Raw genomic sequence first — 13,922 nt, 5'->3', positions numbered from 1 at the left:
CCAAACACGCCCATATCGGCCAAAAACGCCTACAGCTTGTTGCTATGGTTGCTCTGCACTAAGCTGTGTGACGTTCTTCCTGATCCGTTCTGTTGGTTAATATCGCGCTAGCCAGCTAGCTGCTCTTGCTGCCGTCGATGTTGAGACCATTTCACCAGCAAAATGTTTAAAACAGGACATTACAGCACAGTTAAAAACAAGAGAATCAGCATCCGCAACATTAAACATGAATACTAAGTGCTCATAGTACAGGAGTTACGTCTCCAGCGAGAGTATGGATTACAACAGTCAGCTGGGACTGAAACAGACACCTCCCTGCTCTTCTATATCAGGTAAGTCAATACAAATGTTTTATTCGCCTACTTCGTTACCTAATGTTATGTTTGTGTTATTCAAAGGATTTTGTTGGTTAGAAAATAGCTTAACGTTACAGACCAAATAGCTTCTTTATAAGTCTTATCTGAATGATAATTAGTATATGATAAAAATGATTAACATGTGTTTGTTTATATATTAAATTAGACTGGCATCTGGTCAGCATATGAGGTAACAGGTTAGGTGTTACTGTTAACATTATTTTGGTGGCAATGTATAATTTATTTGACTATGTTAATTAATGACTAACATGATTTTTATGTGATGTGTCTTTTGTGAATAGATTTGCAAGCTACGAACACCTGATGACATTTTGGAGCTTTGCATCAACAAAATGGTCTGGGTCTCCATAGCCAAATCAGCTGCCTAAAGAAATTAAGTTGTCACACCTGCACGTCCTTCAAGTTCAATGGTGCTTTGTTGGTAGTTACATACTTTATAATACATAAACAAGATGTCATTGTATTTGTGTAGACTTAAAGGCTAAACTAGCGACTCAGTCCCCTCAAATACATCAGTGTAATTAAGTGACTGTTTTTCTCTATTTTTAGGTGCACATGAACTTTGTACAACATTTTGTCAAAATCAATGAATATCTCCTCACAATATGCTACCTGTCCGTACTGTCTGAGCACTGAACAAAAATCTGATGTTGATACACAGCCTACATGCTGTGTTTTCGCACATCATTCTTTTTAGTTTTAGTTTTATGTTTCTGTGTACCTTGTGTTAATGTGTATGCTTTACTGCACTGCTGTGTGTCGGCCATGACCCTCTTGAAAAATACCTTTCAGTCAGAAGAAATGGATTAAGGGCAGTTATATATGTTTGATTGCAATGAGCCTCATGAGAGACTCTGCTTCTGTTCCACATAGCGAGTCTCAGAGCTATACATCTGAACATATTTAGTGGGCTTTTTCAAAAAGCTCCAGCTCTTCTATACGTGCAGTAATCACAATTAAACAGTACTTGCTGGGTTGCCAAGGTGGTTGTCCGCAGGTTTGGGGGCTGCCTTTATTTAATATATTGTGTATTTTCTGATAACAAAGGTTTTTTTTGTCCCAAAGAGCCTGCAATTCATATCAAATCAAAGATGTCACTGACCAATGGGTCTGCCATATTCAGTGTCAAAAACTTCTTGTCTGATTTTGCTACACTTTGCATTTGATGATTTCCCACAAAGTGCAATGTTTCAACATATTTTTAAAACAAAACTCATTTTCATATCATTGTTGAGAAAATATATTCATAATTGTTTTGTCTGTAAATAAACTATTTGAATATTTTTGTCATTGAAGTCCATCATTTAAGAACCTGGGAAAGTGTCTGACTACACAACAACAAAAGCAGAACAGTTCATCAAAATAATATTTTTTTTTTAAGATACTTAGACACTTTACAAAAAAAGTGCATTATGCACATACAATCAGTATGGAAAAGCATGTGAGATGTAATATATAGCCTATATATAACATTATTATAATTTAATAATACTTCAGTCTCTTATAATATTATTAGCGACTGAAGGCTATTTACTTTTTATACAGTCACATAACTGTTAAATCTAAACTTTCACGAAGCATCTCAGTCCTGGGTAAAGGAAAGCATATATTGGATCACAAATCATTGCATATTCTTTACTGCCCAATGATCTTACCTTATTTAAATTACTGTGTGGAGGTCTGGGGACCACTTACAAAAGCTCACTGCAACCACTAGTCACACTTCAGAAACGAGCCATAAGAATAATCAATAAAGCTGGATATTATGATCACACCAACCTCCTCTTTTTTCCCGCATCATAAAGTTCAAGGACCTGGTTGAATATCAAGTTGCACAAATCATGTTCAAAGCTAGAAACAAACTGCTACCAGGTAACATTCAAAAACTTTTTTTTGACAGAGAGGGGGGTTACAATTTGAGGGAACAGTTAAACTTTAAGACACTGGCTGCACGCATGACTTTAAAATGTCATTGCATCTCAATTGGTGGTGTGAAACTGTGGAATGGTATGAGCACGGAGCTAAAGCAATGTCCAAACATGATTCAGTTCAAAAAAAAATTCAAAGCAATGATTTTTAACAGGGATAAGGGAGAGATTTAAGACGGAAAGTATGTATGTGTGGATATGGATATGTGAGTTGTACAAATATGGAGATATGGACATATGAATTGTGCTGATGCATATGGTGGATGGATGTATTTTTGTATGGATGTATAGTGGATATTTCATTTCATTTTTCGTTTGATTTTTGTTTATCCTCAGGAGACCAATTGAGGGGTGGCCCTCATTTGCAATGGTGTCGAGTATATATGGATATATGGATTGTATAAATATAAAAATAATAATAATAATAATAATATAAAAAATTATTATAAAGTTATTGAGCTGTGGAAAAGGGGTTGGATCAAATAAGTTTATACTTCTTCCTACTCCTTTTCAGGCATATCAATTCAATATGTTATTTGTTTATTTTTTGTTTTTTTTTGTTTATTTTTATTTGTGAAATCATTTGAACATATTTTTTATTGTATTTTCATGCTTTTAATTTGTCTTTTTTTGATATGTCTGAAATAAAATTGAATCAAACAATTGCATAGAAAACCGACGTGATAATGTTAAGTCTAGCAGTAATCATACATGCTCACAGTTTCAATAAGCACTACTCTTAAAAGAGGGGTACTACAACTGCTAATAGGGATGCTAAAGGAACACTAGAGCAGAGAGGTGTGTATCTCCTGCTCTGCCCGCAGCTGCGAGGGACTGCTGCGCGAGGACTCTGCCGCCTGTCAGTGCTCTAGGAAGGGGGACAGGCAGGGGAGGCACCCGCTGATCGTTGATTAGAGTAAAGAGCGATACTTGAGCGAAAAAGTCACCAATAACACCAGAAAAAGTAGCTAGATTTGTCTCTGGTCGCTTTTTTGAAGAAAACGTCGCCAGAGGTGTCTGAAAAGTCGGTAAATATAGCGACAACATCGCTAAGTAAGCAACAATGGGACTGAGCTGCGGGCTTGAATTAGTTCTGTAGCGTTACGCATGCGCACGAGCTGTAGGCGTTTTTGGCCGATATGGGCGTTTTTGGCAGATATGGGCGTGTTTGGCATGTTTGGCCGAGCTGCACTGGTAGGCGGAAGCGGCTGCATCTAGACCCTTCTCGACAAAAGGGCTGCAACCCAAGAGCCCTTTTCTAGGGTTCCGCCTGGAACTAGCCTCTGCTGCTTTTTGTTGACTTTAATGATCAATTATCAAAACAGTTGCCGGTTATTTTTCTGGAGATTGAATTGATCTGTTGATTATTTCAGCTCTAAAGGGAATAGTTTTCACTCTTCAAACAGAAGAAACACCTGAATGACCTGCAGGTTTATCAGATTCATAATAATTAATGAATAATACTGAATGTTTGTGCAGAGTAACAGCTGGGATAACAGTCCCAAGTTTGTTTTAATTGTTATTGGGGAATCAGCATGGTATGTACTTATCTCACAAGACATTATAGATAAAAACACATGGAACAACTGAAATAAGTCCTGGACCTTGACGGTTATTTTCTGATATGTTAGAATCAGTCAACTTACAATAATAATAATACAATACAATTAAATATTGTTATGCAGAGAATATCTTGCTCAAAAAACAAACAAATCAGGAAAACAGATCACTTGTAGAGAAGGAGACTTTTTATGTATTAATTTATAATTTATTTGATGAATGTACATGGATGATATTGCATTATTAGCTCAAAATACATGATACTTCTAAAATGCGTAATAATCTCATTCTTATTATCTACAGTCAGTCATTTAAAATAATCCTTTGTGCATACAGTAGGTGGCACAATATGAAACAGGAAAATGTCACGGTTTGTGAGTCAGGTATTAAAAACATATTTCATCTTTACATAGACTATTAAAAAAACATTTATAACACTGAAAATGCTAAATGTTCAAAAACGCGTAGATCAAATTTAAAAAGGGTATCAAGCATTACATTAAGTTTAAAAACATTGTTTATACTGTACAGATTGCAAAATGTAAACAAGAAGTACTTTTATTCTCAGGTATGGCGACACAATGTATCCCTTAGGAGTGATTTTGATGCCTTCCTATTGGTGGGAGGTTGTACACCTGCAACACAACAACTTATATGAGTATTTTGTATTTTACTTTAGTTAATTACTACACATTCAGCGAGGTAAACAAACTGTAACAAAGGCTTTACCGAGCCTTAGGATGAGTAGGACAGCAGGTGGTGCTCCAGGAGATGTGCTGCCCTTCGTCTGATCTCTCCTTCACTGTTGTACTGAATGGCCTCCAACAGCGACAGCCCGCTTTGCCTCACAAACTCCTCCGACACCTAACGGGAAGAAATAAGTGGTAAAAGCTACTTCAACTACACAATGTAAACACTAGTCCTTCTCTGCTTGGGTTGGTTGGGTAGCATCATAGTTTAAAAAAGTTCACTTATTTACCTGCGGGCCGCTAACTACCAGCATGAGGAGGACATCCATACTAAGGGTCACCATCTCTTGGTCGGCCATTTTAAGCGTAGCACAGAGTGCAGACAGCATCCCCAAACCCACCAGCTGGACACAGAACTCCTTTTTCTTGTGTGCAATATTTGCCAGAACCCTCAGGATCTGAGTATAACAAGGGATGCATAGTTCAGTGAGATGGAGAGAATAAGGAGGGAGGATTCTATGTCATTGCATAGATGGCTTTACAGTACACAGACCATGGTATTGATGCCTTGAGAGAAAGGGAGGAGCTGGATCAGACCAGGAACCAAGTTGAGAGTCAGCAGAGCAGAGCAGAAAGCACTGGATTGAGCTGAAAGATGGACAGTGCATTAATTACACACATAAAGAAATTACATACCACAATTAATTGTCATACGAAGCCACCTAGCCGCCCTCCTTCTTACTTTGCAAAAAAAAAAAATCATACATAGTAGAATGGTCCTGACTGATAGCAGGACTATTTCAAAAAGTGAAAGGAGAAGGAAAGACTACAGAAACTTTTTTACAAACTGTTATGGCAAACCAGCTGGAGCTTCACACCCCAACTACAGACAAACATTACATTTAGGGTTTCCACAGCAAGTTAGTTTTAAGACCTCTTTTAATGCCAATTGGACCAATTTTATAAAGACCACATTTAAAAAAAATTAAATAAAAATACATCCATCACTTTGGGTTAGATGTAGTTAGAATTTTGCATAAAGCATGACTTCTTTGTTCCAGAGAAAGAGTAAGAAGAAATACTTTAAATGTTGAAAAAGATTCCTCATGTTTCAAACCCGTGAGGTTGTTGAGCACCCAGGCACTCTCTCTGGCCAGGGCTGGTTGTGTCTGCAGGTAGGCCTGGAGGAGCGCGCACAGAGCAACCGGCACACGAGCGTCACCCACATGAGAGCTGAGGTCTCCCACTGGACAGGAGGACAGGAGGTTTCCTACGCACCTCAGCAGAGGACAGATAAGCTGGAGACGAGGAACACATTGGAAAACTGCATATCAGTTCAAATGTAACAATGGCTACAGTGGTTACTTTACACATTGGCTGATTTTTTTCCTGAGCATTGTTTATAATAAGTTTGATGCCTTTCACTATGAAAAACCAAGTATGTCCTTAGTGTTATTAAACACTGTAAATTAATTTATATTTTAAAATAATATATTTAATTTAATTTTTGTTCAGAATACATTCTAAAGCCGTTTCTGCCTTTGTCTGTTTCAAGTGTCTGCAAATAATGATTCATTCCATGCTGATGTGATCTGCTACCAACAAAGTGAGGGTGAAAAATCCATCCAAAAACGTATTAACACAGTATCTAAAAGCACTGGTACACATGAATTTGATTGAAGAAATCAAAAACAGAACAGAAAAAATAACACAATTGAAGGAAAAGAAATGCTGTATTTGATCCATTCATTTCCTTACCAACTCCATCCCTTCTTCTTTCTTTCCTGAAGCCACAGCGCCACCCAGTGACACCAACAGTGAACTGCACTTCAACAAAGCCCCGTGAGCCAACAGCACACTGTTATCTTCCATGCTTTGGAATGGGATAAATGCACAACAGAGACAGAGATTATTATGATGAAGATAAAAACTCCACTGTTTGTTAAGCAATTACAAAGAATGACAACAGCGAAAATATAACAGACTGTTGACACATGCTGAGGAAGCCCTTTGGCTCTTACCTGCATGTGAGGTAGTGCAGACACCACGCACACTCAATGGCGGGTGCCAGGCCAAACTGTGGGTCAGGAGTCAGCACTGATAACAGGTGTGAAGGTAATGTGGAGGCCAGGACCATCCTGGCAGACACAGAGGGAATCTATTATAAAACTGACCACAATGTTTAAAGGTACAGTGTGTAATAAGGGTGTATTGTAATGTGGTGTCATCTAGTGGTAAAAGAAATGTGGATTACAACACTCCGTATCTTCCCATCCCGTTCATAGAATTTACAGAAGCTACGTTGGCCTTATAGGACAAGAAGCTAGTTACCCAAGGTGGCATCATCCACCCCTGCCTCAAGTCTTTCCACAATATCAAGTGATGAGGTGAAGATGTATTTAGTTATTTACTCTATAATACTTATTTGTCTTCTAAAAAGGTGCATTTCCAGCAGGCACCCACTATAGATAAAAACAGGTAAAGCCGTTTAAGTATGTCCATTCTGTGCAACTGTAGTAACATGGCGGCGCGCCCCGCTCCCCTATGTAGATATAAAAGGCTCATTCTATTCTAAGGTAATTCAAGAAACAACTTTAATTTTCAAGTGATTACTGCCTAATGAAAACTTACTTTAGAATATTATATTCAATTTATACCAAGTCTGGTGTGAAAAAAGGCAACTCCCTTTACACACTGCACCTTTAATGTGAGCAATGCCTCATAAGAGAGATGAACAGTGTGTCATCGGAGAGAGCTTACGGGATTATTTTCTGTGCTGCATCTTTGGCTTGGAGTAGCTGAGAGAGGGTGAACCCTGCAGCCTCCACCACCGCAAGGTTATGTCTCTGGTTCTGGATGGACACACACACACACACACACACACACACACACACACACACACACACACACACACACACACACACACACACACACACACACACACACACACACACACACACACACACACACACACACACACACACACACACACACACACACACACACACACACGTTGACATTGTGTGGTACTGGTACCAGTTCAGGGTTATGTGGGATATGATATTTTAATTAAAGTTATATGCAAAACCTCCATTAATTATTTACTTTCATAATGTTACAATTTTGAAACAAATGATTCATGTGAGTTCACCTCCAAACAGTTGGCCAGAGCTGGTATGATTCCCTGGGCCAGGAGTTTCTCTTTTACAACATCACTGTCCGGAACTAAGTTACCTAGCGTGTAGAGACACAGCTCCTGTGTAAACATGAACACACATATAGAGTCAAACAATATTCTGCATAATTAGTTGATAATAATAATAGTACACTTTGCTTGTTATTATTGGTCTCACAGTGAACTTGGTGCTCTGGCCAGACAGGTAGGTGAGCAGGTAAGGAGTGGCAGGCAGACAGGCTGGGGCCACGTTGATGTGGGGCGAGTGAGACAGCTCATGGAGACACCGGACAGCCTGCAGACGGCACGTAGCATTAGAGCCGGAGAGGAGACCAACTAGAAGATGCATGCTGTTCTCCTGCCTGAAAAGGGAAGATAAAGATAAGATTGTTTATTGTCATTTTACAAAAAAAACATACAAGAAAATTCATGCACAAGGACCTGCTCATATAAAAATAAGAAATGCTTTAATTCTATTTAGTTATACTCATATTTTTTGTATCATATAATACTCATAGCCAACGTATGCAGTTAAAATGGTATAAAATTGCTCATTGATACTATTGCACATAACAATACATTATTGCACATTAAAGCTGTAATGTATTTGGTAGGTTTTGCTTTCAGTTCAGAGTCAAATATGATACTGTTGATAAACTCATGTGGTGCATGTTTTGATGGACCTGTAGCATTTTCTTTGGAGGGCAGCAGTTCAAACAGGTGATTACTAGCAGGGTCGAATGTGTCTTTAAAGGATGTTGTGTGTTACAAGAATCAGAGATACACGAGGCGATAACATGATTTAGACTCATTCAAAAGGACTACCACCGTACTTGATGAAGGTGAGCTGTGCTGCCGGGTCGCGCAGGGCTTTACCCAGCGCTCTCATGTGGGCCTCTCTCTCTGGACCACTCTGCTGAAGTTTGCTGAACAAAGCCACCACGTCCTGAGGAAATGAGAAGGAGTAAATCATTCGGATGGTCAGTTTCTTACTCAACCTACCAAAATAAAACATCATCTTTCACAACATCCGTCCAAACCTGCTCTCCAGAGCTAGTGTCCATGGTGGTCTGCTCCTCATCTTCATTCAGCAGGAGTCTCTTGCTCACAAGCTGTCTGTCTCTGCGGGCCTGTCTCAGTTCTGTAACAACAGATAGACAGATATCACATCACTGTCTGCTCATCATCTGAGAGTAGTAGCCAATCCTATTCAAAGCGTGACAATTAATTAGGAAATTGACCACAAGTAGGCTAATGTCAATTGAACATCATGATATCAATTTGGCTTTAGCTGGCCTTAATTTATATTATCATATAGCTGTGTTTAAAACATTTAAGTTGTCTTCTTGTTTTAAAGGCCTGGAATAAAGCCCTATTCTGCATTGCCATTAGCCATTTCTGCATTAGTGGTTGTATTTCTTAGAGCCCACAAACTTCTAAGAAACCCCAAAATGTTAAGCTACAAAGCAGGTCGCTGTCTCTGATCATATCCATTCCATGCTTATTGATTTAATCTGTATCCAGATAGCTAAACAGGAACCTCTTTTAAATAGTATTCAGGAGTGAGCTCCTGTTTATGAGGTAAACAAACCTAACAGACATGAAGATGAAGACGTACGTTTCACAAATAAGAGGTTTTAGGTGTATGGAAATTTATAAAATTAAATAACGTAACGTTTATTGTTAGAAGAACTTAAACTTGAGGTAAACTTTTTTGAACTACTTTGATGTTAACTCTTTCCAGATACGTTTAGCTTACATGAGATCGTTTCAATGTCTGCCTCCTGCCTATTCTAATTGTCATTGTCATGTTAACGTTACGTTGGATTGTTAATTTACCTTTGCACTTTTTTTGATTTTATTTATTTTTTATCTCAGTGTAACTTACCTTTCTCGTGCTCTCGCCTCTTTAACCTGAGCTCTTCCAAGCTGTCGCCCACTCGAACAGCTTTGTGGCGAACTTTGCCCAAGCGCCACATTGTATTTATTTGGAGGTTAATGACCCGCAGTTAACAGAGTTTAAACGAGGGTTGTTTAATCTTATTTCATTTTAGAATATGTCACTGTAGCCATGGTGCCGTGGTTGAAGTTCTTCTTCGTTGTATCTTTTGTGTGCGAGTGCGACCCCAGCCGGCTACTGTAGTGCCATCTAGCGGACATAGTCAGCAGAGACAGGTACTGCACAGAAACAGACAAGACTGTCCAGTGTCCACAATAAAGGATTGAAAAGACCTCAGGTAGCCACAGAAGACTTAAAAAACTATGGAGTTTAATTTTGTAATAAAAGCATAATGTACAATGCACGTATGAAAGCTTTATCAAACATTTAACACATTTTGTTTTCTAAAAACATGCTTTTACAAAACATATATTTTTTTTCAATAGGATACCAAAATAGGCAGTTAAAACCGTTATCCATATCATTTTTAAATACATTTATAACTGGTCACAAATGTTTTTCTTCACAATAGTTGATGAGTGGGCAACTGGCATACACAGAAAACAAATCAACCCTCATGCCACCCTGGGACCATTTTCTGCCATTTGGCCTTTTTTTGTTTTGTTTTTTGAATAACTTTGGCTGTGCTTATGTTAGCCTAATACATTTTGGCCAGGGTTAATTTTTATGCAGATACTTTCTGAATTTCTACTCAGCAACTTCATAGCACCTATAATAAAGGCAGGAGATTTTTTTGTTACACAGGAGGACCTGGGACCATTTTCTGCCGTCATTCACTTCCATTCAAAACGGCCGTTTTTTCCAAATTTGATCCTGCTGACAAACCAGCATACAATATATTTTTCTATTATTTTGTGGTTTCATCCTTGACAAAAGGCATCACAATTTGTGATTTTCACACCAACTACTAGTTGGTGCCCTTTGGGTATATTTTACATGGGGTTGAATGACAGGCTATTTTCCTGGTTGTCAGTCCTGCAATATTGTTGCCCCCCAAAGGTCAATGTCAAAAAATATTTCAACCTAAATGGTGTTGATGTGTTGGTAGGGATACCAGTGTGTGGTGTATATGTAGATATTGAGAAATTATGGTTTGTGTGTGTGTGTGTACAGACAGCCAAACTTGAAACACCCAAACTTGTATGTAAAAAATGGCTCAATTTGAAAGCATTCAAATCTGTAAAAACTTATCTTTTTCAAACCATAGCCATGTTGACAGACATATATAAATGTAATGATATTAGGCATGCATCCCAAACTTAAGACACCAAAATTACACTTTTTACCCCCACTTAGCTGAATTATTAATGTACTTCACCTTTTACTGATAAATCAAAATGCTCCCTAAAACAAAACAAGAAAAAAACATGATTTTTTATAATTTTTTAGAGTTGCAGACCTATACATAAAAAAAAATTAGCAACACATGAAAGGTTAGGGTCCATATGGATACCTAAGGGTTGTGTCTGTGTGTTTGTTGTGAAATTATTGTGTGTGCGTATGTGTGTCTTTGTGTGCTTCCATATATATGCAGCTAAAAGGTGCTATTTTGCGGCTTTCAGGTGGCTGCTCATCCAGGATGCACAAAAGGTCACTAACACTCTCCTAAAACTGTGTGTGTGTGTGTATTCATAATAAGGCCACATTTCTTGTGGTAAAACAAATCATTTTTTGTAGTTTATATAGATTGTATTCATGTGGATAAGAATGAAGAACAGCTCAGAGCCTCTTTGATAATGGAAAATCCTTCCTAGATACTCTTTGAAGTGATGCGCACTCCTGCATCTTGCAGCGCTACAAAGATGCCGATGAAGTGAAAACAAAAGTCTGGGAAAGTCTGGGTTTGTGTACACAGGTGCAACATTGACCAATGTTTTAAGTATGGGTGCTCATTTACAGCATGGCCAAGCAACTTCCATGCTTGGCCATGACACATTTGCAAAAATTGCCAGCGAAGTGTGTTCCTCTTCCATTCGTCTTTTTCTCTCTCTCTCTCACACACAAACAGACACACACACACACACACTCACTCACAAACGCGCACACTAAGGCCCAATCTAGATCCACCCCCTACACCCTATCCCTATCCACTATCCCTCCGTTTGCGCGTTCGCGAGGAGGGCCCGCCATATTGAGTGTCGTCCCAAACCACAGAGCCTCGAGTGTGAGTGGGTTATAAAGCCCTCGATCATCGAGTCTGCATCGATAGTGGCTTAGCCCTACGTTTGACACAGGTGTCCGCCAATCAATTAAGTCCGGAATGGAGGAGCTAACTTACAAATGAGAGTTCCATGGAGTTTGTTTCCCGAATTATAAATGAAACGTTCTCTTACCTCAAACAGACATTTGATTGTTTATTTTTATGCATAGCCCTAAATGACGGAACCAGAGGGTAGCCTACAATTTTGGAATTAACATGTTGTTTTACACTTGTTGATTTGATTATGCCACTTGTCTACCGTTAGTGTATTTTCAAGGCGTGGATAAAAGATAAAACGAAGCAGATGAAGAAAATGCCCACAAGTTAATAAGGGACAGTGATTATTATTTCCTTAAATTGTTAGTAAGATTTGTGTTACTGTTAAAGCCAATGAGGGGTAGTAATAGCGGCGGTGACGTCAGTCAGCTGGAGCGCATGACTTTTCTCATTTATGACCATCCTTGCAGTGCATTATAATTTATGCACGCTAATTAACTGCCGCGATTCGTGGGTCGAAATGGCAGATTAACGTATCATGACAAGTGGAATACATGCTTTAGCAGACTATTGTTCTTTTCCCTGGTTTTGTATGCTGCTGTGCATGTAAACTAAAAGGATAATTAAACAGCGGATCACCCACCCGTTTTCTCCACTACAGACTGAGCTGGTAAAATTAAGAATATGCAGTTACAAAATGTTTAACAAAAAATAAATTATGCAGCCAAAAAATCATGGGAGTGAGTTTGTTTTTATTCAATACTACATTTACTCTCACATGCGTAGCTTATGAATGTAAAGATCGTTTCAGGTCAAATATAAAAGTGGTGGAATTTTATTTTAGGGTGAGAAATAAAGACTTAACAGTTAACTAGTGTCTCCAGGTTTCTTCCTGTTTCCGTCTGACAGAGGCGAGGGCTTGCCAAAGCCGCGCCGTTGTTATACCCTCCCCTTAATGATCGAGTGGCACTCCACAGCCGCGAGGGTGACTCCACAGCGAGTCACACTCGCTCACGGAGTGGGAGTGCATAGGGAGTCATTTGGGAAAGGGCCTTACTCACTCACTCACTCACACTCTCTCTCTCTCTCTCTCTCACACACACACACACACACAGTTTTGGGAGAGTCAGTGAACTTTTGTGCATGCTGGGTGAGCAGCCACCTGAAAGCCCCAAAATAGCACCTTTTAGCTGCATATATATATCTATTCTAGCCTGTTCTACTGTTCGATTTATGTTTTTTGTGATATAAATGTTGTTGTTGCTCAAAAACAAAAAATGCTTGAATGTCAATCTTTTCGTTGATGATTAATAGATCTGATCTGGTCAACATCCACAGAAAAAAATCCACCTTGCATCTATTGTATGAAAAGTGTTTCAGGGCGCACTCACACTAGTGCCGTTTCAGCACGATTCCCCCCCCCTCCCCCCGCAGGCCCGTGCTCACACTGCTCGTGGCCTGGGCACACTTGCACCTTGCCTACGTCACCGTGCGCGTTTAGGATTTGGAGCTTAGTCTACTTGTAGGCTATACGACTGTTTGTGAATATTTTCATCCGGCCAAATTTGCATCAAATATTCCACTTCCACATTAGAGCAACGAGAATCCTTAAGCTATAGTTTTTTTTAAATGTAGCCTTGACGTAATAGGTCGCGGTGGACAGTCTCATATTTGTGCAGCACGCTGTTTATTATTAATATAACGGCCCGTCATCAGACCGTACCGGATGGTTTTATACACATCGATCGCTCCATCAAATCCAAGTCAGAACTTTTTGTATGGGCAGAGATCGTTTTTTTAAGTGTCTTTATAAAGTTTCTTGTTAAACCTTAGTGTAGGCTACTGTTTCCTTATCACCGGGTCGCGGAGTCCCGTTGTGTGTTGTTTTGTGTTCGTCTCCACCGCCATGCGTAAAGGCAGTATTATGACAGCTGACGGGAGGAAAAAGAAAAAAATCATCTGACGAACGTGAGTAAACACGAAAACCTTTTTGCTTTGCTTTCTGCGCTCACCTATTTAGCTCTCCCCCTCTTTTA

The 13,922-nt window shown here is 39.1% G+C and overlaps 1 protein-coding gene across 1 annotated transcript; it reads right to left on the bottom strand.

The window, feature by feature from the left end:
* Positions 1–4,098: 4,098 nt before the first annotated feature.
* tmco6 (transmembrane and coiled-coil domains 6) lies at positions 4,099–9,811 on the bottom strand. Its single transcript, XM_080035906.1, has 13 exons — positions 9,618–9,811; positions 8,770–8,870; positions 8,563–8,675; positions 7,908–8,091; positions 7,706–7,810; positions 7,315–7,406; positions 6,576–6,692; positions 6,313–6,427; positions 5,672–5,852; positions 5,108–5,202; positions 4,845–5,012; positions 4,595–4,729; positions 4,099–4,500 (listed from the first exon to the last, which is right to left on the bottom strand). Exons 1-12 carry the CDS (start codon positions 9,706–9,708, stop codon positions 4,601–4,603), a joined length of 1,491 nt encoding a protein of 496 aa, XP_079892032.1. The 5' UTR covers positions 9,709–9,811; the 3' UTR covers positions 4,099–4,500; positions 4,595–4,600.
* Between the last annotated feature and the right edge of the window lie 4,111 nt (positions 9,812–13,922).

The sequence above is a fragment of the Ammodytes marinus genome (assembly GCF_949987685.1).
Source record: "Ammodytes marinus genome assembly, chromosome: 10".
NCBI classification, from domain to species: domain Eukaryota; kingdom Metazoa; phylum Chordata; class Actinopteri; order Uranoscopiformes; family Ammodytidae; genus Ammodytes; species Ammodytes marinus.
This window is presented reverse-complemented; position numbering and strand designations above follow the sequence as displayed.